General features: G+C 35.6%; 1 protein-coding gene across 12 annotated transcripts in view; it reads right to left on the reverse strand.

Moving 5' to 3' along the window:
• Positions 1–431: 431 nt before the first annotated feature.
• The window catches only part of Rdl (Resistant to dieldrin), a 334,093-nt gene continuing 307,935 nt past the window's right edge, over positions 432–26,589 (reverse strand). For all 12 annotated transcript variants that reach the window (XM_076765717.1, XM_076765712.1, XM_076765708.1 and 9 more), the window contains one exon: positions 432–24,594. In XM_076765717.1, coding sequence (XP_076621832.1) covers positions 24,449–24,594 — 146 coding nt within the window. In that variant the 3' untranslated portion in view covers positions 432–24,448. The remainder of the gene's footprint in view (positions 24,595–26,589) is intronic.

Raw genomic sequence — 26,589 nt, forward strand, 5'->3', positions numbered from 1 at the left:
GATTCACGATCAATTCCAGAATCGATTCTTTTACAATAATCGAACATCCCCAGATAGAGTCAGGATCTGGACCGCGATTAGTCGCAATTAACACTAGATTTACGGAAGCCGTCAATTTGACGGATGTCAGATTCCATATTTAAAATTGCAGAACACGTAAATATCATTTTTTAACAACTTACGTTGAATTTGATTGATGCAATGGCATGAATACATATTCTAATTAAAAGAAAAATCGTATTTTAAGGTAATCGTCAACATGAGAGGTATCAATAAATATACGTGCTACCAATGCCCGTAAATCTAGTGTTAAGAGGATTCTTTGCGCATGCGCGTGCTTCCCGATAGCCATTCGCTAGCTGACACGGTTGTCGCAGCCACGATCGGGTTTTTCTGGAACGATCAATGGTAATTGAGCCGATATCCATACGTTCTCGTCGACCATGCATTTTATTCGGATATTACAAAAAAACGGTTCTCACGGCGCAAATCGCAAATAAGAGGCGTACCGTAACCTGCACGCTTTCCATTTCCCTTTTGTGTTCATTTTCCGTTTCCCTTCTATTTCGCCACTCTCGTCGAAGGAGGATCACGCTCGCCGATCGATCGTAATCCCTTTTCGTTTCGTTCTCGACGTCGAGTCGAATTACGTACCGTTTTCGATTGGTGTTTGGAACGCTTGTCCTTTCGAACGAGATTCTCGATTTCTTTCAAAGAAACGTTAGCAAAGAATTAATCGATCGGGGCAGATATCGAGGCGAGCCCGCGCAATCGGATAGGATTTTACAAACTGTCTGCGATTTTCCGTTCTTGTTTCGTCTGGTTCCGACACGCTTATTTCGCCCTCTTCGTCTTGTTTTCGTTATCTCTTATTCTCGAGGAACAGGAACTTACAGAATAAAATACAGACCACGCGGCCATTCACGCGCATACTCGTGCACACACACAGCGTACTACACGCCACTGTACTACACGTTCTTTCGCGGACGATTCACACATTCGATTTCAAAGCACCAACATGCTTTCGAATCTCTAAGTCTACGTTATTATACGTGTTAATGTATTTATTATTCGCACTGCTACACGCCCCTGTCGTGCAAAAAATGCTTCGCAGTCCGTTCTTGCGCGTCCTTTCACCCCCTGTCTTCCCTTCGCGCTTTCTATTTCTCGGTATAATCACCGCATTACAGTGTTTACATTTTATTTTTAGGTAGTATAGGTAAACTTACGGGTGTACCTATATCTACCGAGTGCTATATATATATATTTATATATATTTATCACATATTTATAATTATATATATATATATGTATGTATAATCGCTTCGAGATGGTATTCGCCCAACCTATAAGGTATGCTTATTTATTATGTAGTATTTCGTGTGTTTCTCTTTTGTATCTGGTTGTTCTTTCGTGTATGTAAATGTTTGCTTGTGTGGTACATTTCGAAGTGTGCATCTACACTGTTCCTCTTATCGTTAACGATCGTACGTTTCTACAACATAATGCAATTAGTTTGTGTTATTAAATACATTTTAGAATTTGGTACTCTCGTCGAGACAACTCGTTACGCGATACTTCATCGTACTTTCGTTCTCTTTCCTTCGGTTGGCATTCGTCGCACGCGTTCGCGCAGGATTTGCGTTTTCGGCGTTTGGTTTATTGAGTTCGTTTCGCGTGGTTCGTCGTTGAGCATTCCGTGCTCGATCGTCGCCCGATTTCGATTTTTGTTGGTGTGTGCGTGTGCGTGCGCGCGCGTTTACACGTGTCGTATGGAAAGAAGCGCACCGAGTTTTTCATTTCGTTTCCAAATAGGCGGCGAGGAGGACGCATACGCGCCTGAATGCACTACAAAATGGACACCAGGCAACAGAAATGAGCAAAACTACGATTTACCTAAAAACACCGAACAACGACGAACGTTTTGTTCATTATTTGTAGAATGAAAATTAGAATTTGAATTATAGAATGAAATTTTCTCATCGCGGAACGAGCAAATTTCCATCTATTGTCCATCTATTGCTTAAATAAAATTTTGTCGATCTTTGCTGAAGTCCCAAGCGATACTGACGTCTTCGAACTTTGTAGAGTACGCGTTCTTGTCGTTCAAATCTGATCAAGGATGAATCGTATTTTTATCACGTATAGCTCGATAACTGAGAAAAGATCCTTACAGTGGACGAGTGGTTTATTTAGCTTCTATTCTCAAAGTGTCTACTAAAAGTGTCCCCGTGGACTTCAATTCCTCAACGATGGAATTTTCCTGTCATTCTAGTTCGAATCTTTACAGGGTGTTCGGCCCTGGTAAAAATTTTAATCACAGTTTCTCTAGGCCAAAATAAGACGAAAATATAGAATATCAATTTCTTGATTGAGGCTTCCTTAAAAAGTTATTAAAAGATTAAATTAAAAAATTTCAAATCATTCTGAAAAAATTATTTTTGCTTGCGGGGCTCAATTACAATCATTTTTGGTGAATAGATATACCCCCAAAGTCTTACGCACTTACGAAGAAAAAATTCTTTACTAAAAATACAATGTCTGACCATGAATGATGATTCCCCTGAAATTCGGCGAAATTAAAAAATTTCAAATCATTCGAAAAAAATTATTTTTGGTTGCAGGGCTCAATTACAAGCATTTTTGATGAATAGACATATCCTCGAAATCCTGCCCACTTTCAAGAAAAAAATTCGAGTAGATACTGAAATTTTTAAACAAAATTAAAACATTTCAAATCATACTAAAAAAATTATATTTAGTTACAGGAGTCAATTACAAGCATTTTTGGTGAATAGACATATCTTCGAAATCCTACGCACTTTCGAAAAAAAAATTCCTTACTGAAAATGTAATGTCTGCCCATACACGACATTTTTCCCTGAATTTTCATGCGTATGTTTAAAACATCATACCTTCTGAACGGATTTGAGGATTTTAATGTTTCAAAATGCAATCAACGCGTATTTTAGTGGAGAATATGTAAAAATTCTAACAATATTGAAAAAGCTGTTCCTTGACACCGTAAAGTGAGAAAAACCCCCTAAAACTGGCTCAATTTTTAAACGGCCATGACTCCTATAATAGTAAAGGTATCTCATTGAAATTTTTTTCTGGAGCAGCGCTCATAGGTACCTACAAAAAACTATTAGACACCTTTTCCATAGAGCGTCAAACAAATTTATTAAAAATGAAAAACAAATTTTTAAGGAAAATCGACAAGGGGGCAGCTGTTGAAATTTTTCGGCAAAAAAAAAATTCAAATCGTTTAAGAAAAATTATTTTTAGTGTCAGGGGTCTATTACAATAATTTTTTGTGAATAGATCTACCCTCGAAATCCTACCCACTTTTTGGAAAAAAATTCATTACGGGCGGAATTTTAAACGTTAATAACTTTTTAACAAACTCTCCATCAACAAATTAGTATTCTTGATTTTCGTCTTATTTTGGCCTCTAGAATCTCCCATTAAAATGTTTCCCAAGGGTGACCGTACATTCTGTATATGTTATTTGTTTACGATATCAAGAAATTAAATGCTGCACAATAACAGACACCTGAATCAAACAATTTTTAAAATATTAAATGTTAACGTTTTTATCTTTTAGCAACTGAAGTCCGGTCATTGTCGTTTTATAGTCTTGTTTGCGTTAATACGTCCGTTACCCACACAAATTTTGAAGATTTTTCCAGTTTTTTTAACTCGTGTCTTTCCGTGTGTTTGTAAGAATCAAGTTGCGGATTTAAAATTTTGTTTTCCACCCACTAGAAACATACAAAAAATAGTGACGAACTCTTAGAACTGGCAACAAAGACTACTTTCCATATAATTTTATTTTTTTATTATTTTTTTTGCTTTTGTTTTATGTTAGATATAATTAAATGTCCTGACAACTAAAAGAAATTAAAAGTTTTTATTATTATATTTAATTTTGAAGTATAATAGAATCATTATGTCCTTAATTTGAAAATAAATTCATTCTGTAATTATCAATTTTTTATTTCTATAAAAAAATATACACGTCTATTAAATATTTTATTTTACTCGAAATGTCACTGTTTTTTGGTTTTTAGGACTATCACTATTGACACATGAAATTTAATATCTCTAATCTCTTTGCCAATAAATATAATTTTTTCTTACAAATCTTGATAACAACTACGTATATACAACGTGTCTCAGATTTTAATCCGTATCTAAACAAGAAAAAATATGTTACGTAAGCATATGTCGTTTAGCATATGTCGAAATAATAATACTGCAATATAATGTGGGAATATACCAACAACATTTACACTTATTCTATTTTCATCTAAGTTAGTAGATATTTATTATTTGAGGTTATCAAAAGTATTATGATATTTTTAATAATTTTTCAGGATTGATTAACGTCGCATTTCAAAACGTCTATCGTTATAGATAATCCTGCGTTGACAACGATTATAAATCGAATTTATTACGTTATAAATTCACTTCATTGAACGCAATATTAATTGTTCGTATTAATTCATCCCGCGAATTTTTTTTACTTCGGTATACATTTTCTTTCTACGTTCTTCACAAATAAAAATCGACTGACTGATATCGGCGATCTTGGCCATAGTATTGGTCCACCTCGACCTATTTATCTCTGAGAAATGATTAATGTTTGACGGATTTTAAAGTAAATAAAGCTTGAATAGCGTAACATTAACATTTAGTCTATCGCTATCTACACTGTTGATATGTTCCTATATCGTATCGCAGTATTACTATTTCTTTACTATCTCATATTTCCATCATAACTATTGAATAAGTCTCTAAATAACGCACGTTTATATAACATTTTTTCCATATTTAAATCCAAAGAATATCTTGAAAATACGTATTGGAATCTTCAGTTGCTCGTCAATTACGTAAATTTATACAGGGTGTTCGGCCACCTCTGGGAAAAATTTTAATGGGAGATTCTAGAGGCCAAAATAAGACGAAAATCAAGAATATCAATTTCTTGATTGAGGCTCCATTAAAAAGTTATTAACAAATTGAATTAAAAAATTTCAAATCATTCGGAAAAAATTATTTTTGCTTGCGGCGGTCAATTACAATCATTTTTTGTGAATAGACATACCCCCAAAATTCTACGCAGTTACGAAGAAAAAATTCTTTACCGAAAATACAATGTCTGACCATGAATGATGATTCCCCTGAAATTCGGCGAAATTGAAAAGATAGAAATCGTTCTAAAAAAATTATTTTTGGTTGCAGGGCAGAATTACAATCATTTTTGGTCAATACGCATACCCATACACCTGAAATCCTGCCCACTTTCGAGAAAAAAATTCGAGTAGATAGTGAAATTTTTAGACGAAATTAAAAAATTTCAAATCATATTAAAAAAATTATATTTAATTACAGGAGTCAATTCCAAACATTTTTTCTGAATAGACATATCCCTGAAATTCTACAGACTTTCGAGAAAAAAATTCCTTACTGAAAATGTAATGTCTGACCAAACACGATATTTTTCCCTGAATTTTCATGCGTATGTTTAAAACGTCATACCTTCTGATCGGATTCGAGGATTTTAATGTTTCAAAATGCAAACAACGCGTATTTTAGTGGAGAATATGTAGAAATTCTAACAATATTGAAAAAGTTGTTCCTTGACACCGTAAAGTGAGAAAAACCCCCTAAAACTGGTCCAATTTTCAGATGGCCATAACTCCTATAATAGTAAAGGTATCTCATTGAAATTTTTTTCTGAAGCAGAGCCCATGGGTAGCGACAAAAAAGTATTAGACAAATTTTCTATAGAGCGTCAAACAAATTTATTAAAAATGAAAAACAAATTTTTAAGGAAAATCGACAGGGGGGTAGCTGTTGAAATTTTTCGGCAAAAAAAAATTCAAATCGTTTGAAAAAATTATTTTTACTTTCAGGGGTCTATTACAATAATTTTTTGTGAATAAACCTACCCTCGAAATCCTACCCACTTTTTGGAAAAAAATTCATTACGGGCGGAACTTGAAACTTTAATAACTTTTTAACAAACTCTCCATCAACAAATTAGTATTCTTGATTTTCGTCTTATTTTGGCCTCTATTATCTCTCATTAAAATTTTTCCCAGGTGTGGCCGAACACCCTATAGTAGGCAGAGAATGTGTTAAAATCTTTTCGAATACACACGGCAGTTATGCGATTCGACGTCTCAACGCCTAGTCTCATCCTTACCATTCGTCCCACCACGCTCAGATCACTTCATAAGATACTTTTTTTAGGTTGTTGAGCTATACACTCGTTAACTTTTGCATTTGGTAGCAATTAATATTGTTCGAAGTTTTGCGGTGCGAAACATGTTCCTTTGGAAAGGTTTTCGAAGGCTCTTCAACAGTGTATGCACACTGTATCAGTCAAAAGTATGAGACTAAGCTTTACCAGAACAATACAACATTGAACAATCACAATAAAAAAGCAAACAATCTTTTTGTGCTTTTACATCGTACGTGTATTGTTAAACAAAAATATTTGTACATTGAACAAAAGATCATCTGCCCATTTAGAATTAATGATAGGCATTTTCAAACTTCTACTTATATATAAAATTTAACGTAAAATGTAGCGATGAACTGTAAATCATATTCTACGCGTTAAAAACGTTAGGCTGACGGTTAGGCGATTTAACAAACGTTTATGATTATGTTGTTATTTCCGAACGAAGTATTTGACATGACAGCAATTGAATATCATAAATAACTAGACAGTTCAACGTAATTCAACGTAAGCAGATGGTAATTCTCATGATCTTAATGCTCTTTATCGTAAGAAGTAGGAAATAATAAGTTGGGTGGTCTCATGCTTCTATTCGATAATGTAGCTTTATTAAAAGCTTGAGAATATGTTGATACCAAATACTTCTAACAATGCCAAGTTGCAACAGATAAACAGAATCGCAATATTCAGTAGCCAAGACTATTGAAAACCTTTAATATTGATGCTTCAAAGTTTCTAAGGCTAAGCATGTTTATATTCTATTTTCTATTAAGATACTAGATACCTGTGCACCTGTTCAAAACGTCGTTGTATTACCTTCTGCGCTAATATGAATCATTGTTTCTGTCATTTTTTAAACTAACGCGTCATGCAAACAGGTATAAAATCTCAACTCTTATAATTCAAGTATAAAATTTCGTTTACTGTCGTCAGTATTCGATTTTGAACGAAATTGTTATTGACAATGCATCGAAACTTTTGTCTGAAAGAACACGAATTACCATTGTTTTCAATTTTACAATTATTATCATCGAAACCCTTCTTTTCCAATATTTAGATAATTAAGTTTACTAATTTCTATAGAAACTAACGTAACAGATTCCATGAGAACGTTGAACAGAAACTCTTCTGTGTACTTTGGTACAAAATGTCTACATTGATACAAATAGGTATAAAAGAATCACCATTTCTTGTCAATTTGAATATGAATTAAACCATTTTTTGGTAATTATGATTATACGAAGTTACAGTATCAATCGTTAATTGATTACGAGTTGCATCAGATACAAAGGGATGATAGCGATTTTTGTCTAGCAAGCGATCTCTTTTATCTTTATTTCATGGCTTTGTATACTTGGTTCAATAATATTCAATAATTTATGTACGAATGCAAGTTGATCTGATTAAAAAGATCACGTTCTTAACCACTTTTAAGAAGGTATTAAGAGAATATTCTACTGTAAAACAAGTATTTTTAGGTCTTCTTTCATCACTTTTTAGCAAAGAAGTATACAACTTCTTTTTATCATTTATAATTCACGAAATACATAGATATCTTTTTAAGTAAAATAATAATAATTGGTCTGAAACGAAAAATAAAAAAAAGATACTTAATTAGGATGAGTTTGGTTATAGTCATCTCATAGTTTCCATGATTTTAAAGTCGTCTCATACTTTCCATGATTTCAGCCATTCTGTACATACGTGAAACGAAAAATGAAAAAAAGATCCTTAATTAGGATGAGTTTGATTATACCAAGTGCTAAAATGAAAGAAAAAGTTGATGATTACAAAAGTAGTATCACTTTGAATTTTAATTATCGATTTTTGAATGCTTTCATCATTGTCACGAATTAAGAAAATATGAATGAAACAAGATATTAAATTGATTCTAGTAGGGACTATAATAACTAGCGTACTGAAGATGCACATCTGTGCTGATTGTTACATAAATTTCGGGATATTATGAAAACCAGTTAAAAAAGTATAGTTTTGAGAAAAAAAAGAATCGATTTTATTAAAGGTTTATAGTAGAATACCCCCTTAAAACAAAAATGTAAATGTAAACTGTGAAAACTCCGAACAATATTAATTGTAAGAGTTGCGCTCGTGAAAATTTCAAGAATTTCATTCGACGACAAATACACAGCGCTGCAGGGAAGCAACGTAACTGAATGAAGGTAAAAGTGTATATTGAATTATAAAGGGTATATTGAAGTTTATTGTAAACCATGTTACTATTAGTAATTCGATTTAAAAATTACTAAAATGGATAATATCGGGTACTTGTATTACACTGCGGAGCAAACGGGAAGTTATTATATTTCTGTGTACAATGTTCCCTATAGTTATCCTTCTGCCTCAATATTTTCCTGAGGTGACGCCTGGCAGCTTCCTTTTTTCCAAAGATTGTACGTGGGGCTTAAAACGTTGGTGTTTTGATATTTGGAAAAATTTAATAGGAACAAAAATCTATCAACCTTTTCAGGGTCACAATCGTGCACGTTTAGTTTTCAAGTAATTTTAAATATTATAATGAGGAACTAAACCCTGAAATTGAATTTTATAATTGAATTTTCTAACGATACAACGCGGCAATATACCTATAAAATTAGTAAATATCGGTCGATATTAATTTGAATAAACGAATTAGGGCGTGTATTCATTTTGTTCTTAATACTACTAGGCGAGAAATATAGTAGAATTTGTTTATTTCTTGGCCATAAGAACAGTTAAGCTGTATTTTTGCCAACGATTAATTTTTATCCACTCCCGAAATTTCACTAGCAATGTTTCTAAAATACAAACATATTGTATTATCAACATGCTTATCACGACATACAATCATCGTCACACGTTTTTCATTTAATTCAGAAATTTTTGGAGGATAATTCTTATTTGTAATATTATTTATACGTGATTTATTAATTTTATGGTAACTCTATTAGTACTATGTTTTTTTTTTTTTATTATTTTAAGGTGCTGGAATAGCATATTAAATTAACTGGTGCGACTAATGGTTAACAAAAACTCAGCATAATTGTTCTTAGTTTAACAAAATAAACAAATTAATTTGAATTTTCGTTTATTTCAAACAATTTACATACTTTGTCCCTGAAGAGGTTAAGACAAATAAATTTTCAAAGCTTCTCGACAAATTATATGAACGTGGCAAGCAATGTGTGTATTTAGTTCATAGGGGTTTGTTCGAATAAAATATATAAAAAAATATATTATTCTAGATATTGTTTCTTTGCGTTCCTCTCAAACTCGTTGCCTTCTTGCTGCGCTGTGTAAGTTTGCTTTAACTGCTACGCATATAATTTCTTGGTAATCTACAGCAGTGATGACAAATCAAACATCATTTACATAGCAAAGCTAGGAGAATCAGACAACATGTATTTCTTGTCGTGCTATATTGATCTTTGTGTTGCAGTATATTTTACATTGTTTAGTTCCAGAAAAATATAATACAGTCTTCGAACATAAAAGTACTTAAGTTTAAAATAAATACAGACAAAATATAATTAGGATACAATTTTGCTGGAAAATTTGTCGCGTGCCAGTGAAATTTTTTCGTGTAATTAAATTGGTACGTCTACTATAGATTTATCATCACTGATCTATAAGGTGGAGACCGTAACTGGAACCACTTCATTTTTAGGCAAAAGTTTACAGTTTAACGGGGGAACCATACAACGCACCGTTAAAATTGCTATAACGCTAAACAGAAATCGAGCACTTTTTCTTCTCCTGTCTATTATTATCGTGTGAGGTGTCTGTACATTTCAATACATTCGTCGGTTGAATTTTTCAAAGATTTTCAAACGATCGTATTATTCACTAATGATGAATTTGGTTCAGTATTATTTACAACTTATGTTACAGGAAAAACTATTTTTATAAGAAAAAAAAAGATACACACACACTGGAGGTAGCTTTAAAATCTTGAAATACCGTAATAACACAGCTACACATTTTATAGTTTTTAATTTAATGACTTTTAATTTATTTACAATTACTCTATTAGTTCGGGAAGGTTTGTTTAAAGAACTTTTTAGTGCATCCCGCAACGCATTGAGAAATATAAATTGATTGCTTATCAACCAACAAAATTATATATCTTCTTTTGTAATGAAAATTTGCAACGCTCCGTGTTGAAACGTAAATTTTACTCGATTAACAAGAAACAGCCACAAAAATCTTTATTTATTATTTCGACACGTCCGAAACCACGACAGAATTACACGGTAATGTTTGAACATACGCAACACGTATTTGTGCCAATTTCCATTAAAACGAATGTTTTTCTATGTTAAGGGAATTGTACATCGTTTGAGTTTAACTAGCAAACGCGATAGAATTAATTTAATCTTTTATTTACACGTCGTTTGGACCATGGGGTGGCATGATCCTCTTTAAATGTATTCCAACAATAATATGAAACGATAAAACATAATTCGAGAAGAGTATAAATGATTAAACACAATGAACGAGATCTGTGTCGTATAATACAATATAAGTAGTCGAAACTAAAACAATGCAGACGTTACATATTCTTATAAATTACAAGAACAAGGCGCGATGATCATTGTTTTTTTTATCTTGAACGTTTATTATTATTGATTATTTATTAAAATTATTTTTTACGAAATTTATCGAAGTGGTTTCAGTTTTGTGGCCCAATTTTTCTATTTAGAAACGTGTATCGTTTGGCACTGGTCCTCCTCGATTATTTCCATCCCGCGAAATGAATGAAACATTTAAAGATAGTCATCCTGGTGTGTGTGTGAGTGTGTGTGCATATATATATATATACGTGTACGAGTAGTTAGACACGCTCGATCTTGCATTTTATAACACGGTGCCGTTTGTCTTTTATTTTGAGCGGGGGACGGGATAAAAATCGTTCTTCCGTCTACCAAAGGGTAAGGGAACGAGACCGAGGTTACAAAATGCACGACAGCGAGCGCGTGTTTGCCTGGAGGCACAGCGATACCGAATTCACCGAAATTTTCGTCGCGCTTCGGAAAATATTATCGAACGTGCGCGTGCGTATCGTACGGGGCAAAGCGTTATGCATAAAACATGTACGCGGCACGGAGCAGAGACCGCGGATCGTTTGTCGTTTAATTTAACAGCGTGCAACGAAAATACACACGAGAGAAATGTTTGCTACGAGCTCGAGTTACCCTGGTATCGATCGATCGATCGTCAGACCGAAAACGTCGGTGTTCGATACCCCTTTGAGGCAGATTATTTTTTTTTATTCACTTTCTCCTTCGCCCGTCTCTCCAGATTTCGTTTCGCTATTTGTCCGTATATCGCCACGATTTACTAAAACGTATATTGCAATATGAAGTTGGCAGTTTTCGTTACAACGCGATTTGAACTCACATGGTCTTTTCATGTGCACGCGCTTCTGGCGCGTTTACTCTGCTCGACATCTCGACGACGATGGTTGCGAGGCCGGATCCACGCCCCTTGATCGACGAACGCGTTTTTAAAGGAAACGATATCTCGCGCGCGATAGGAACGTTTATCGTCTGCCGCGTTTTCTCCCTCGTCGTAACGTCCGCAAACGATAAGAAAACTGGCATTCGAAGTCGATATGTTGCGCGAAACAATCTTCTGATCCGAAACGAAAACGCGTGAACATTTAATAATAACGAATAACCGACGCTCGGGCGATCGAGAAGCTCCGTTTTGAGTAATTGCGCATCCCCCAAGATTTTGATTGCTTTGTAAAGATTCGAATCGTCGTACAGTGGTTAGAAATTCCCAAATACTGGCTAAAAGTGTGTTTTTCTTTTTTTTTACTTCAGAAGCCGTTATTACAAATAGCATAAAGGGTAATTATTTAGAAGTTTGCTCTCCTCACCGATTTTCGCGACCTTGAAAAATGTTGTTAAGGTCATCATTTTGAACAACTTTTTCCCTATACATGTTACCGCCACTTGGCCTTAGTTTCCGAGATATTCATAAAAAACTGTAGTTATAGTTATGTTATCAGTACACTGTATTTTGGAAAAAATGGAGACTGAATGGTGATTGAAGTGGTTTGAAGTTATATTTTCTGACGGCGAGGGGGTTTGGAGAAGGGCCCATCTCAAATATAATATACGAAATTCTACTTGAGATGATTTCATCATCTTACAGCATCTCAAGTAGAATCTCATCTATTATAGCAAACCATAACTCACTCCAATTACTTTTCCTTTCACCTATCATATACACTGTTCGACCACCCCTGGGAAAAATTTTAATGGGAGATTCTAGAGATCAAAATAAGACGAAAATCAAGAATATCAATTTCCTGACTAAGGCTTCGTTAGTAAGTTAATAAATTATTAAAAAATTAAATTAAAGAATTTCAAATCGTTCCGAAAAAATGATTTTTGATTGCAAGGGTCAACCACAATCATTTTTGGTGATTATACATATCTCCGAAATCCTACCCACTTTCGAGAAAAAAATTCAGATAGGTGCTGAAATTTTTTGCCGAAAAAAAAATTTTCAAATCATTAAAAAAAAATTATTTTCGGTTGCAGGGGTTGATTACAATCATTCTTTGTCATTACACATACTCACGAAATTCTACGCATTTGCGAGAAAAAAATTCCTAATCGAAAATGTAATTTATAGTCAGAAAATTTCAAGCGAATCTTTAAAACGTCGTAACTTCTGAACGGATTGGAGGATTTTAATGTTTTGAAAGGCAAACTACGCGTATTTTGATGGAGAATATGTGGAAATTCCAAAAATATTCGAAAAATTGTTCCTTGACCCCGCAAAGTGAAAAAAACCCCATAAAAATGATCCAATTTTCAAACGGCCATAACTCTTACAATAGTAAACATATTTCAATGAAACTTTTTTCTGAAGTACAGCTCATCGGCGCCTACAAAAAAGTATTAGACAACTTTTCTGTAGGGCGTCAAACAAAATTACTAAAAATCAAAAACGAATTTTTAAGAAAAATCGACAGGGGAGTGTTGCCTAAATTTTTTGGCGAAAAAAAAAATTTTTAATTCATTCTGAAAAAATTGTTTTCGGTTGCGTGGGTCAATTACAACCATTTTTGGTCAACAGACACACTTCCGAAATCCTACTCAATTTCGAGAAAAAAATTCGTTATTGAAAACATAATGTCTGATCAGGAATATTCTACTTCGAAAAAAAAAATTTCAAATCGTTCTGGAAAAATTATTTTCGGTTGCGTGGGTCAATTACAACCATTTTTGGTCAACAGATACACTCCCGAAATCCTACTTAGTTTCGAGAAAAAAATTCGTTATTGAAAACATAATGTCTGATCAGGAATATTCTACTTCGAAAAAAAAAATTTCAAATCGTTCTGGAAAAATTATTTTCGGTTGCGTGGGTCAATTACAACCATTTTTGGTCAACAGACACACTCCCGAAATCCTACTTAGTTTCGAGAAAAAAATTCGTTATTGAAAATATAATGTCTGACCAGGAATATTCTACTTTGAAAAAAAAAATTTCAAATCGTTCTGGAAAAATTATTTTCATTTTAATTTGGATATTCTGCGCATTTTCGAGAAAAAAATTCAGTACTGGCGGGACTTTAAATATTAATAACTTTTTAACGAAGCCTCCATCAAGAAATTGGTATTCTTGATTTTCATCCTATTTTGACTTCTAGAATCTCCCATTACAATTTTTCTCAGGTGTGGCTGAACACACTGCATATTGTATACCTCTACTCGTGAGTTTGTCAACAGCTCGCTCATAAACTAATGACAAGACATCACTTGGAAGGAATAAGTATCAAATACTCAAACAAACGCAAAAACATAATTGTTGTAACAAGAAGAATACGTTACAAACGCCGTTAAGCGATAGCCTATGCCGAAATGAAGTGTACTCGTAATCTAAGTTTAACTAAAGATTTTTGCAAATATCTCGGAAACTAAGGCCGAGTGGCGGTAACATCTATATGGAAGAGTTGTTCAGAATGATGACTTTAACATACTTCAAGATCACGGAAATCGGTGAGGAGGGCAAACTTCTAAATAATTACGGTATAAAGTTATCAGTAGGAATCCAGACTATCGTGTGTTATTAATTTTGACACTTAGTTTTTGTGATTATTATTTTTCAACGATTAACGTTTTCCCTTTAGTTAACGTGCGCATTCAATCGATTGTTACGTGTAATAGATTTTTTAAGTTGGCCATATTGATAATAATTGTAGATTCGTTAAAGCTTAATTTCTAAAAAAGTTATATTGATATTCAGTTTTAATCTTAGGTATTACTTGTCATGAGCAATTATCGAAACTCACGTATATGAAAGCGACTACCAAATTCTGACGTGCAAAATAATAGATTTATTTTGGTCAATTTAACCTTTTAACTGCTGCATTTGAGTATACTTGAGCTCGAATAATAATTTTTATCATTCTAGATGCAGATTCAGTTATTGTAAATTTGACTTTTGTGGGCAATCTTGTAAGATTATTTACATTCGCATGGAATTTTTACATACATTTATAAATATGATTATTTAAAAATAAATTCTCAAATTAACACTAAACCTACCGGTACTTCATGTATACTCATTCCTACCATGACCGGTCAAATAACCAATTTTTCTTTTTCTCTTTTACGAGGCAACGTACTTCTAATTTTTGCATTACATGTATAGAAAGTTTTGTTTTGAAGTTTTTTCGTAAGATATCCTCCTCTTTTATGTCGCATATTTTTTCTTAAAGCATTGAATTCTAAGAACCCGCACAAAAATATTCAATACTTTTATTCTAAACGTGCATTAGTACTATAATAGTATTAGTAAATTAGTAATTTTCATCGGAAAGAAGATAAAACGCTCTTGAAAACAAATTTTCTTTCAAGTCGATACCGTAGTTAATTACAGAGAAAACAATTATTTACGAAAGAATGGCATAGTAATTATGCAAACACCCTGTATACAAATTTAAATTCATTTTCAATTAAATAAACAATTTATGATCCAGTTTCATCGTACACCACTCGTATAATCAATAGGAATTGCTGAAATTACTTTGGGTATGTAGCGTGAAAGTAAATGTGAAAATAAACATAGAAGATAGCATAAATAATAATAGTTGATATGCTCATCGGATAGGGGATGAAATGCCCTTTAAAATGAGCGTTCGAACAAGTCGATAGCTTTATTAGTTCCGGAGATATAGCGATTTTAGTTTCGCGTCGATGCGGTGGCTAGTTCCGGAAATATAACCGTTCGAAACGTTTGTTTACATTTTTGCTACGGCCTTGCCAAGGTCGTTGACCGCACGTGCTCGTAGTAACTAGGTCACTCGGTCACGAGTCACGTACGAGAAAGAGAGGTCCGGCGGGACGCGTCAGACGGAGACAGAGACAGTCGAATTAGAAAAATTACCTTTTACATAAATTACGATATCTCGAAAACGGAAAGTCGGATCGACAAAATTCAAAAGCCATTTTAAAAGGGAGGCTTTGCCGCTGCTAACAGTGGCTCGATAATTAATAAAACACTAATAGTTTCGGAACTGCACGCGTCTAAACTTTTAGTAGTTTTAATACGCGTTAATAGGCTATTATACATAAGACAGACCGAGAGATAGTGGAAATTGAATAATTGCCACTTTACATAAATTACGATATCTCGAAAACGAAATGTCGGATCGCCAAAAACCAAAAGCTATTTTAAAGGGGAAGGTTTACCGTTTCCAGTGATGGCTCAATAATGCACAAAACACTAATAGTTTCGAAACTGCACGCGTCTAAACTTTTAGTATTTTTAATACGCGTTGTTAGACTGTTTTAAGACAGTGGAAACTGAAGATTCTTTCTTTTCGTCTTTGCTATATATATATTTCCTATCTAACCAGAATTTGGTACCTTTTGTCCAGTTTTTTACAAAAAAATATAAATTATTCAACCGGTCGTGGTATGCACGACAGGCTACATATTTTTATCAGAAAACAAACAATAAGAATAGATGTGAATGTTGTAAAATTCATTGTACGTGTACCATAAGAAAAGTTGTGAAGTTAAATGGCGCTAAAATAATATTATGTGTTAGAAATTCTAAAGGAAATTTTAAAAACGGTCATTTGACCGGTCGCGGTAGGTTTAGTGTTAAGTCCGCGCAGAGGCTTTTCTACCACTGATTTATTCAGCAGTAAAAAGATTAAAGTTCGGCCCATACAAAATTGGGACAAAGAAATATTGACTGTAATAAATTGTATTCTTGAGCGTCAGAGTCTGTTTAATAATGTGTCACGTGTGCACCGAATGCATTATTCACGTTTCTTTCAATACTATGTATTTCAACTGTTATGCAATAAACAATAGTTTAAGTATATACTTATATTTACTATTTTATATCTAGATTTTCTCTTATTTTTTAATCAATTATCGTGTTTTCTTCGCGTTATTTTTCAATGTGTAGTAATTTGTTTCTCTATGAAAGCATCATTACATGAGAGACGAAAAATTTGATTGTGGATATGAAGTAAATACGGAAACATTTAGTGCATATTATTTTCAAACAGCTGAGCGTTTCGTTTCGTTGTAAAAAACACTATTTTTTGTATACAAACTTTTAATTCATGATGCTGATATTATTTTTGCGTATTGCATATTCCTAATTGGATAACGCTTGGAGGAAGTTGCAGAAGTTAGAGACAAAGACATTAAAAATGTGTCAGAGACAGTAAGCAAGATAGTATTCGAGGTCAACTGCAAATCACGACGTATTGTTCAGATTAATTACTTATTTTGGATGTTAATATCTTTAATGAACTTTGAATATATATGTCAAACAAATTAACCTCTTGACGTTGGATTCATTCTCTTATATTGATGATTTTTTTAAATGTCATTTGCGTCAATACGAGATATGGATACGTGTAACTGGCTGATCATGCTGTCCACGAAATAAGCAGCGATATTGTAATACAGGCTACCTATTTCATTTGAGAATATGGAAATCTACAGTTCACATTAAAGATGGACTTTATTTTATTTACAATAATACAAGTAGGCATAGGAATTCTTCCCACCTGATTTCCTTTTTAGCTTAATCATGACTTCGAGATATAGTTATAAATTGTGAAAATAAATTAAAGCAAATCTGCAAAGAATATAGAAAGATTCGTTTCTAAAGTAAGAATTATTTGGATTTTATTTGGAATTTTATTAAACAGTATTAGTAATTCGGATGTAACCTCTTCGATATAAAGAAAATCATTATTTTTTAAAATATATTCTGAAACTAGTTTAAAAGAAGTATTTATGCTTAAAAAGTTATTATTTAATTAAAATAATTCCATATTTTTGTATTTTAATATTTCTTACGTTGTTTGTTATTAAAGCAATAACACGAAAATAAATATAAAGTGGACATTCATCCTTTTGGAATTTATTAAATACTATTTAATAATACATTTATTTTTCTACTTAATAGTATCAAAAAATTCTTATTACCTACTTGTAACTATCTCATTGTAAATGAAATATCTGATAAAATTTCTATTTCTTTTAACAAAAATAGAATAAAAATAATAATCATGTTATAAGCGTAAAATAATATCGATAAATCTATACAATAAATTGGATAAACCCAAACTCAATGACATATGGATGATGCTGCTTCTTGGAAATTACGTAGGGGATGTTCCATTTTTTATATTTCCACTACTGACGATAGAAAATTTTTCACGGATGTTTTCAATAAGAATTAAGTAATATGGGAAGCAGTTTCTAATTCAATTATACAATATCCTTTGTTGTTCTCTGAAAGCTCGAGGAGCACAATTTGAGAAACACTGCTCTAGAAGATACGTGCAACGATAATAATTAACATAGAAAAAGAAACGTGCACGCTATAACAAATCATATAAAAGCTCGAAACAAAATTTCTTAAACGCTACTATTATATAACAGTTTAGTCGTTCGTACTTTTGCCAGCGCCACATCGGATGTTCTTTTTTTTTTATTCGTCCGCCGTCGTCAAAGGGTTAAAGACATTAAAAATTATATTTATTCTATTTTTGCTAGTAAGCCGTGTGAAGTTACAACACGAAAATAGCCTATTGACATTCTTTAGCCCGAGAGATTCCCCGAATACATAGAAATAAATTAGAGATTGCAAAGTTGGTATTTTTCCTAGCTGTTTGGGGTATTTCCGACCGCTGTGCGGCGCGCAGAGTCGGGGATTCGGTGGACGATCCGCAAATATATGGTTTTCGACATAAAAACGTTTTCTTTCCGTAAATACGATTATCAGCGTTCTCAGCTTTTCGCGATTGTTCGCCGTTTTTTCTTGACAATTCGCAGGCAAGAGAAGAACCGCGAACGGATCCTGAGCATCGAAGCCATCGTCGTCTACGTTTTCCCGATTGATTCTCGTTGACTTTGAAAGATACTCTTGCTCGCCGCGCACCAATCATCCACTACGCTTCCCTCGATAGTTAGATCGTTACTTTTATTTTACTTCGTTATTTTTTTCCTCGCGCTCAGCGTTTCCGGCTTAAACACGCGCTACCGAACGAACGAACGAACGTACGTACTCTCACTTCCGGTTTCCCGACGTGCCTCTCCAGTCTACTTTATTTTCATTTTTTTTTTTTTCCCCTATACTTTAAAAGTGATTTACCTAAATATGTGCGAACAGTCACATTCTCGTGTGCACTACATTTGCGTATATATATTTATATATATATATAATATGTATATATATGTATATATTACTTCGCAGTAGGTACTCTCTTTTTTTTTTTTTTCTTTAACGAATACAATCGCTCTGTATAAAACTCGTATTTACAAGATGATCGATTTGTATAGTATTAATAGGTTCATTTTTCATTTAATTTCTGTATTTCTTTTTTCTTTTTTTGGTTTCTCTTTGTTTCATTGTTTTTAAATCCCGAGATGCCTGCGCGTCGATGGTGCTCTTTGGTAATTAACGATATCGTTTATATATATATATTTATATATATATTGTTAATATAATTACGCGATATTAATATGTAGGTGCCCGCCGATAACGTGAATTCATATTTTCTTCATTGTCTCTTTTTTCACTTATTTTTCTTTCGTTTTCATCCTGCCAGAGGACAGAGGTCGCGGTAAATTTGTTCGACTCCTTTAAAACGTTTTTTTTTTTATATATATATATATATATAAGTATCAATAATAATAATAATAGTAATAATAATAATGACGATGACGATGACGATGACGATGACGATAATAATAACAGTAATAACAATAACGTTAATAAAAATAATAATAATAATCGACCGTGGTCGGTTCGGAGGAACTGGCGCGTGGTTCAAAGGCATAACGCGTGCGTTAATCTTGTTCGCGACACGAGCACGCTTATTTATATGATATTGTACATTGCGAGGAGGAATCATTTCTGTAGTTTTAGACGCGTCACGGCCATAGAGAGTGGAAGGCGTCGAAACAGTTCCAAGTGTCAACATTTCGAATACTTTTGTCGCGAATCGCACGTTCGTTAGTGAATGTGGGCTCGGTGAGCTCGAGGGGCATTTCTCAAACGGAGTTTCTAAAATATACAATGTACACGAGGGGGGGGGGGGGGGGGGGGTTGTTTCCTATAAAATTCTATTTTTCGCCGTTTGGAACGTTTCCACGCATTCTCGTTCTTCGTGTGCGCATTTACTTTCCGTCGATATCCTACGTACATGTGTACCGTTTCGGAAATGGACAGCAGATCTTCCGTGCGTGTACGATTGATCGTGATTTAGACCGGACACTAGACCCGCGATTTATCTATCGTTTCGATGTTGCATGCGCTTCGAAGGACATTGAATTCATTCTATCACGAGGAAACGATTAAAGGGTCTTCCCTTTCACTTTGCTCGTTCTGTTTCTATCGTAGGTATAATTCGCTTATTTTAGCCTAACTACCTAGTTCTTGCTAGCTACGGAAGAGCTCCCTCAACCCTCGTCGCCTTCGGGACGTGCCAGTTCCTCGTCGTACGCGTTCACGCACGGCTCGCGTAGACCAAACGTAAATAATAGGCACACGTATATTAACGTACGTACGTGAAAACACGTGGGTATGGTATGAATGCATACGCGGATACACGTATGAGTAGATGCATCATAGACACTATAGAATATATCACAACGATAAAACGCTAGTTTCCTTTTCCCTTTCTTTCACGCTATAATAGAGATTTCAAGTAGATAACGGATGTACAATTATATAAATCGCATTAATAATGCTTCCGGTGGGGCGGACGTGGAAGTATCTCGATACTTACATTATATCATAATACGTGCAGAACGAAGAGACGAACGAGGGCTCGAGAATGTTAATTCGCGTCCCGTTACGACCCGTCGTACGAATCGATTCGACCTTACCGTTCTCATCCCGCCGATGTATACGCTCTCCGGTCACGCGGAGAGGATTCTGATGTGTTCGAAAAATAATAAGCCACGCGCACGTTGGAATCCGGCGTCGATAACTGCGCCATTAATCGAGAAGCGTTCCGTTATCCTGTCGGTTGTCGGGAGCAACGGGGAGGGGGTGGCAGGGTGCAACGGGACGACAAAACACGAGCTTCCCTCGGTCACTTCTTCCGTATATATATATATATATATATACATATTAGAGGGGGATGGCGAACAAGGAGATCCTCGAGCAAGATTACCTACTTTTATAAAGAATTCTCGCAGAGTACCGGGGCAAGAAGTTCCTTATTAAATGCACAATGAGCAAGAGCGTCTGGCGAACGGACTGTTTGGCGATCGTAGAGAAGAGAGCGGCGGAGAGCGCTGGAAGAGACGGAAACAGAACGCGCGACAGAGGGCGAGAGGGGGGGTTGGGCGTGTCGGCTGGTCGATATCCTGAATGGCAAGTTTCCACGACCCAGTCTGCAGCCGGCACCCACGCCAGCAGAGACAGAGGGGGATGATGGGGTGCGCGAGAAAGACATAGGATGGTAACCGTTGGGGGTTGCCGGAGCGAAGAAAAGGGAGAACGAGAGACGCGTACAAGCGTGCACGCGTGTCGCGGGACGAGAAATCGAAAAGATTCTCGTCGGTGTGCGTTGAGTGCTCCACGTACGTAAACGCGCCCTGTTGCACACACGCGCGCGATGGAAATACGCGAGCAGGTAGCGTTGAGTTATCCAAAAGACGGAAGTAGAACGGCATACAATTGGCGTTAATTAACTCGGGGAAAAACGCACCGACGGAACAGCCACCTGGGGGGGGACGACGAAGGGCCACTCCAACGGAAGGACCGTGTTTAGGTGTGTTCGACGCGACGATGCTAATTCACGCGCGAGGATAAACGCGATTCTGACTCGTTTCATCGCGCACCGCTGGTGGCTAACCGCCGTTTCGATTGTTCTTTTCTCGGGAGTGGGGGGAGGGGGACAGGAGCACCAGCAACACAGGACAGAGTCGCGCGAGAACGAATCCGATCAAATGACTTGATATTTGAGGAGTCGCGGCATTTATCTATCTACTCCAAGCTTCTCGTTTCGCTCTGGCTCTTCCCTACCGGTCCCGTTCCGTCGCTTCCGGCGGGAGACCGTCTCCACGTCCGCGTCACAACAGAGAATACGAGAGTCTTTCAACGAGTCCTTAGAAAATCCAAGACCTGGTGCTCGTAGCATCGAAAATGGTTCGTTTTTGGTAAGCATCGGTTATATCCACCACATGGTTTCATTTTTATTGTCGATCGAAGCAAGAAACTTCCTCTTGCGCCAAGACAATGCCACGGGTGCACACCTGTGCAGTTTCGATGCCCAAAATCATGGAATTGAAGTTCGAATTATTACAATATCCACCGTATTCACCGGATTTGGCCCCCAGTGACGTTTCTTTATTTCCAAACTTAACAAAATGGTGGTCACCGCCTAAACAGATGTCCATTTTGAGGACCTTCCGAAATCTTACTTTTTAGATGGCTCAAAAAAGTTGGAGAAACGCTTGGAAAAGTGTACAGAGCTAAAAGGAGATTACGTTGAAAAATAAAAAAGAAATCTACCTAAAATAATTCGTTTCTCTATCTTTTTCTAAGGACTTATTGAACGACTCTCCTAGCTATTCGACTTCGTTGCGTCCTCCTTGGCTCGCCATCCGTCCTCTGGTTTGCAACTCGATTCGAATAACTCGCGCCCGATTGAATTGTACGTCCCGGGAGTATGTATTTTTACGCAAACGTTCCGCGACTACGTAGTTACGAGCTAAGTACTCCCCATTGAGCTACGTACACGAACACGTACAGGGTGGTCGCGCGTCGCGACTGATTCCACGGAAGTTACACGATTCCGAGGGAGAATCGCGGTCATAGAAGTGACGGAAATACAAAAAGGTCGCTTCGTCTGACGAGTTCTATAAATGGTAAAAAAGTGGTATAAAATGAAACGGACACACATAAGTTCGTGGCAATAAAAAAGACGTTCGTGAAACAGCTCTACCTCGAAATGATGAGACTCGCGTCGAAACTATTTCGCCCGTCTGTTCGACGGTCGCGCGGTATAGACGGTCGCCATATTTGGGGGAACAAATATAACCATCTTCCTAAATTCAACTGACACAATCCGATAAATAGGCTTTTCTTTTTTCTTTTTCTTTTTTGCTACAGGGTCGCAAGTACTGCCGTCGAGGTCCTCGTAGTTCTAATACTCTAAATAACGTCTCCAGGCCAGCCTCGAATCGCTGCCATCGAGGGCGTCACGGTATTCGCCCTGCAGCCTCTACGATGTCGCTATATTTGTTTCACCAAGTACATCTATCGTTGATTCTCGTGAATCGATCGTGTTCGCGTCGACGATCGAGCCGTCGCGGCCGACGCGCTGATAATCGTGTACGTGTATCTGCACGTAAGGTACCTAATACGCGTCCGCACATGTGCTCCTTACATACATTAGATACAACGTACGCACTTAACGTGTTAAGTCGTACCAGTCTCTGATAGTAAACCGTTTTCGTTTTCGTTTTGAAATAAAAACCCACCTCTTTTTTTTTTCACGTGCACGCGTTGGCGCTCGCTGGACACACACACGCACAGGCATACGTAACGCATTCGTAATTAGTACGCGTACACCGGCGATATTTTTCTCCTTTCCATCGATCCCTCGCGCATTCGTACACACGCACACGCACGCACGAGCGCCATTCGAGCGATGATCGTTGATTCTCAATCGTTCCCAAAGTTTCTCGTTTTCCATCGCGTTTCTTCCGATTCGTCGTCTCGAGCTTTGCGTTCTCCCTTACGTTTAGTTAATTTTACTATATATATATATATATGTATGTATATATATGTATATGCATATGTATATATATACACATATATATGTATATGTATATATGTATGTATATAATGGTAGCTAAATTGACAAGTGTTTATATCGAAGGTATTTCTTTTTCTTCTCTTTCTTTTTTAAAGTGCTATGTATGTACCTAGACTGGCAATGTTTAAAGTATGCACGCTCGTGGATTCGCCGTTTAGTTTGAATATTTTTTCACAGGCGTGTCTACGCCCGTTTCTCTTCACTTTCGTTCTCGCGCGAGCATCACGATTCGCATTGCAATTGGACTGTTCCACAGGGACAGTTAGCGAGAGGGGTTTTGCGGAAATTGAAGATCATTTCGCAAGGGAGATTACACGATCGGTATCGCGGAATGTCACGAAGCAGCCACAGCGCGTTTTTAGTCGTCAGACCTGCCTGACCAGTAACAGTCTCTAATCTCCTAGTCGTAGGACGACACGACTCGTTCGAGTCTCCGACGTTTTTGATCTGACACTTTTTATCTCGAATCGAAATTATATTTTGGTTAAATCAGCGGAGAGCTGTCAACTTCCGTACGGCTCTCCCAGTCTTTTTTCACTATTTGTTTTGTCTTCATATATTTTCCGTTTTTCCTTCAATTGTCGATCCCCACCGGCCATGTCAATTTAATTTATACGAATTCATTTACTTGCCCACGTCTCAAACTAATCACAGCGTTATTTCAGTCCGTCCCTTTCGCAGAATATTGATTCTTGATTTTTCTATTTTTTCTTTTTTTTTTTTTTTTAGTTCCTCTTGCGAACTGGTCTCACCGTCTGCCCCACCCTCAGTTTTTTTTTATACTTTCGTGTTTGTCTTTTACCGCACGTCCTTTTCGTTGGAGGCGTGCGCGTGTGCACGCGACCGTTGGGTTTGTTTGTTTAATTCCCCTGCTTGAGATCCACCAAACCGTCTGCCACTACGTCGCTGATGTGCAGGTATATGATCCAATACATTAGGTTGAAACAGACGAAGCATACCGGAAATACGATGCGGGAATATTTGTCGATATCTGACGGCGTAATACCTGGAAGAAGAGAAAAATCCATATATTATGCTATTTCTATAGAACCTAGAATACATTTTATATCATTAAATTCATCAAAGTATCAACACATTAACGAAGGGGCATTTTTCTTGAAACTTTTCTATACGACGGGTGATTTTAAGGGGGTAGTCTCATGACCTCAATAAAATCAATTTTTTTTTATTTCATTTTTTGCAAGTATATACAGGGTGTTCGGTCACCCCTAGAAAAAACTTTAATGGGGGTTCTAGAGGCCAAAATAAGACGAAAATCAAGAATACCAATTTGTTGATGGAGGCTTCGTTTTAAATTTAAAAATTTCAAATCGTTTTGGAAAAATTATTTTCGATTGCGGGAGTCAATTACAATCATTTTTGGTCAATAGACATACCCCCGAAATCTTGTACATTTACGAGAAAAAAAATTCCTTACCGAAAATCTAATTAGATGGATAAATTTTTTGACGAAAAAAAAATATTTCAAATCGTTTTAAAAAAAATATTGTTAGCTGTGAGAGTTAATTACAATCATTTTTGGTGAATAAACGTACCCCCGAAATCCTACCCACTTTCGAGAAAAAAATTCGAGAATGTGTGAAATTTTTCGACGAAATTAAAATATTTCAAATCGTTCTGAAAAAAATATTGTTAGCTGTGGAGGTCAATTACAATCATTTTTGGTGAATAGACATACCCCCGAAATCTTGATCATTTTCGAGAGAAAAATTCAGTACGGGCGGAACTTTAAACGTTAATAACTTTTTAAGGAAGCCTCCATTAACAAATTAGTATTCTTGATTTTCGTCTTATTTTGGACTCTAGAATCTCCCATTAAAATTTCTTTCAGGGGTGGCCGAACAACCTGTATATTTAAGAATGTACTGTTAAATTTTGAGAGATAAATGTCAACTATTGTTGATTGCAAAACATTTTTTGTATAGCCCCCGCGGTAATTACCGGAGTTATTGCTTCGGGTGATTACCTTGTATAGCCCAGACTTTATTGTTTTGAAAAGTTTACGACAGGATCAAAAGATATCTGCTGCTTTTAACACTGGATCTACCAAGGGGGTTAAAATGATTTGTTTGGAATTTCTTATACTTATTATTCATTTTCAATACATTTTGTTTCCTAAAATTTTGTATGACTTTTTCTCAAATATGCAAAGAAGTAATTCTGTAAAACAGTTTTCTTCTTTTTGTCTTTTTGATATAAAATTTTATTCAGTATACCTCCGTATACCGAGATGAGTCATTTTGACCCCCACGGAACGTAGGTATACTTGTGATTTTAGAAGTTTCTCATATTATCTTTGCATGGTTCATATACATTTTTGGAAAACTAAGTATATTTTTGTACATGTACGTTGAACAAAATTACTATAAGAGACATGTATTATGTTTGCTCAATTTTTGCATTCGTTCTTTACTGTCTTCATTTGTTACGTGGCTGTAACTATATCGTCGCGTGTTTATAAAAACAAATGACTCCTGTATACAGGGTGTTCGGCCACACATGGGAAAAATTTTAACGCGGGATTCTAGAGGCCAAAATAAGACGAAAATCAAGAATATCAATTTGTTGATGGAGGCTTCGTTAAAAAGTTATTAACGTTTAAAGTTCCGTCGGTACTGAATTTTTTTCTTGAAAATGCACAAGATTTCGGGGGTATGTCTATACACCAAAAATGATTGTAATTGACCCTCGCAACAGAAAATAATTTTTTCAAAACGATTCGAAAGTCTTTTTTTTCGCCGAAAATTTTCAGCACTTACCCGATTTTTTTTCTCGAAAGTGGATGGGATTTCGGAGGTATGTGTATTCACCAAAAATGATTGTAATTGATCTCCGCAACCGAAAATAATTTTTTCAGAACGATTTGAAATTTTTGAATTTAATTGTTAATAACTTTTTAACAAGGCCTCAATCAAGAAATTGATATTCTTGATTTTCGTCTTATTTTGGTCTCTAGAATCTCCCATTAAAATTTTTCCCA

Source organism: Colletes latitarsis, chromosome 5 (assembly GCF_051014445.1).
Source record: "Colletes latitarsis isolate SP2378_abdomen chromosome 5, iyColLati1, whole genome shotgun sequence".
In the NCBI taxonomy this organism is placed as follows: Eukaryota; Metazoa; Arthropoda; class Insecta; order Hymenoptera; family Colletidae; genus Colletes; species Colletes latitarsis.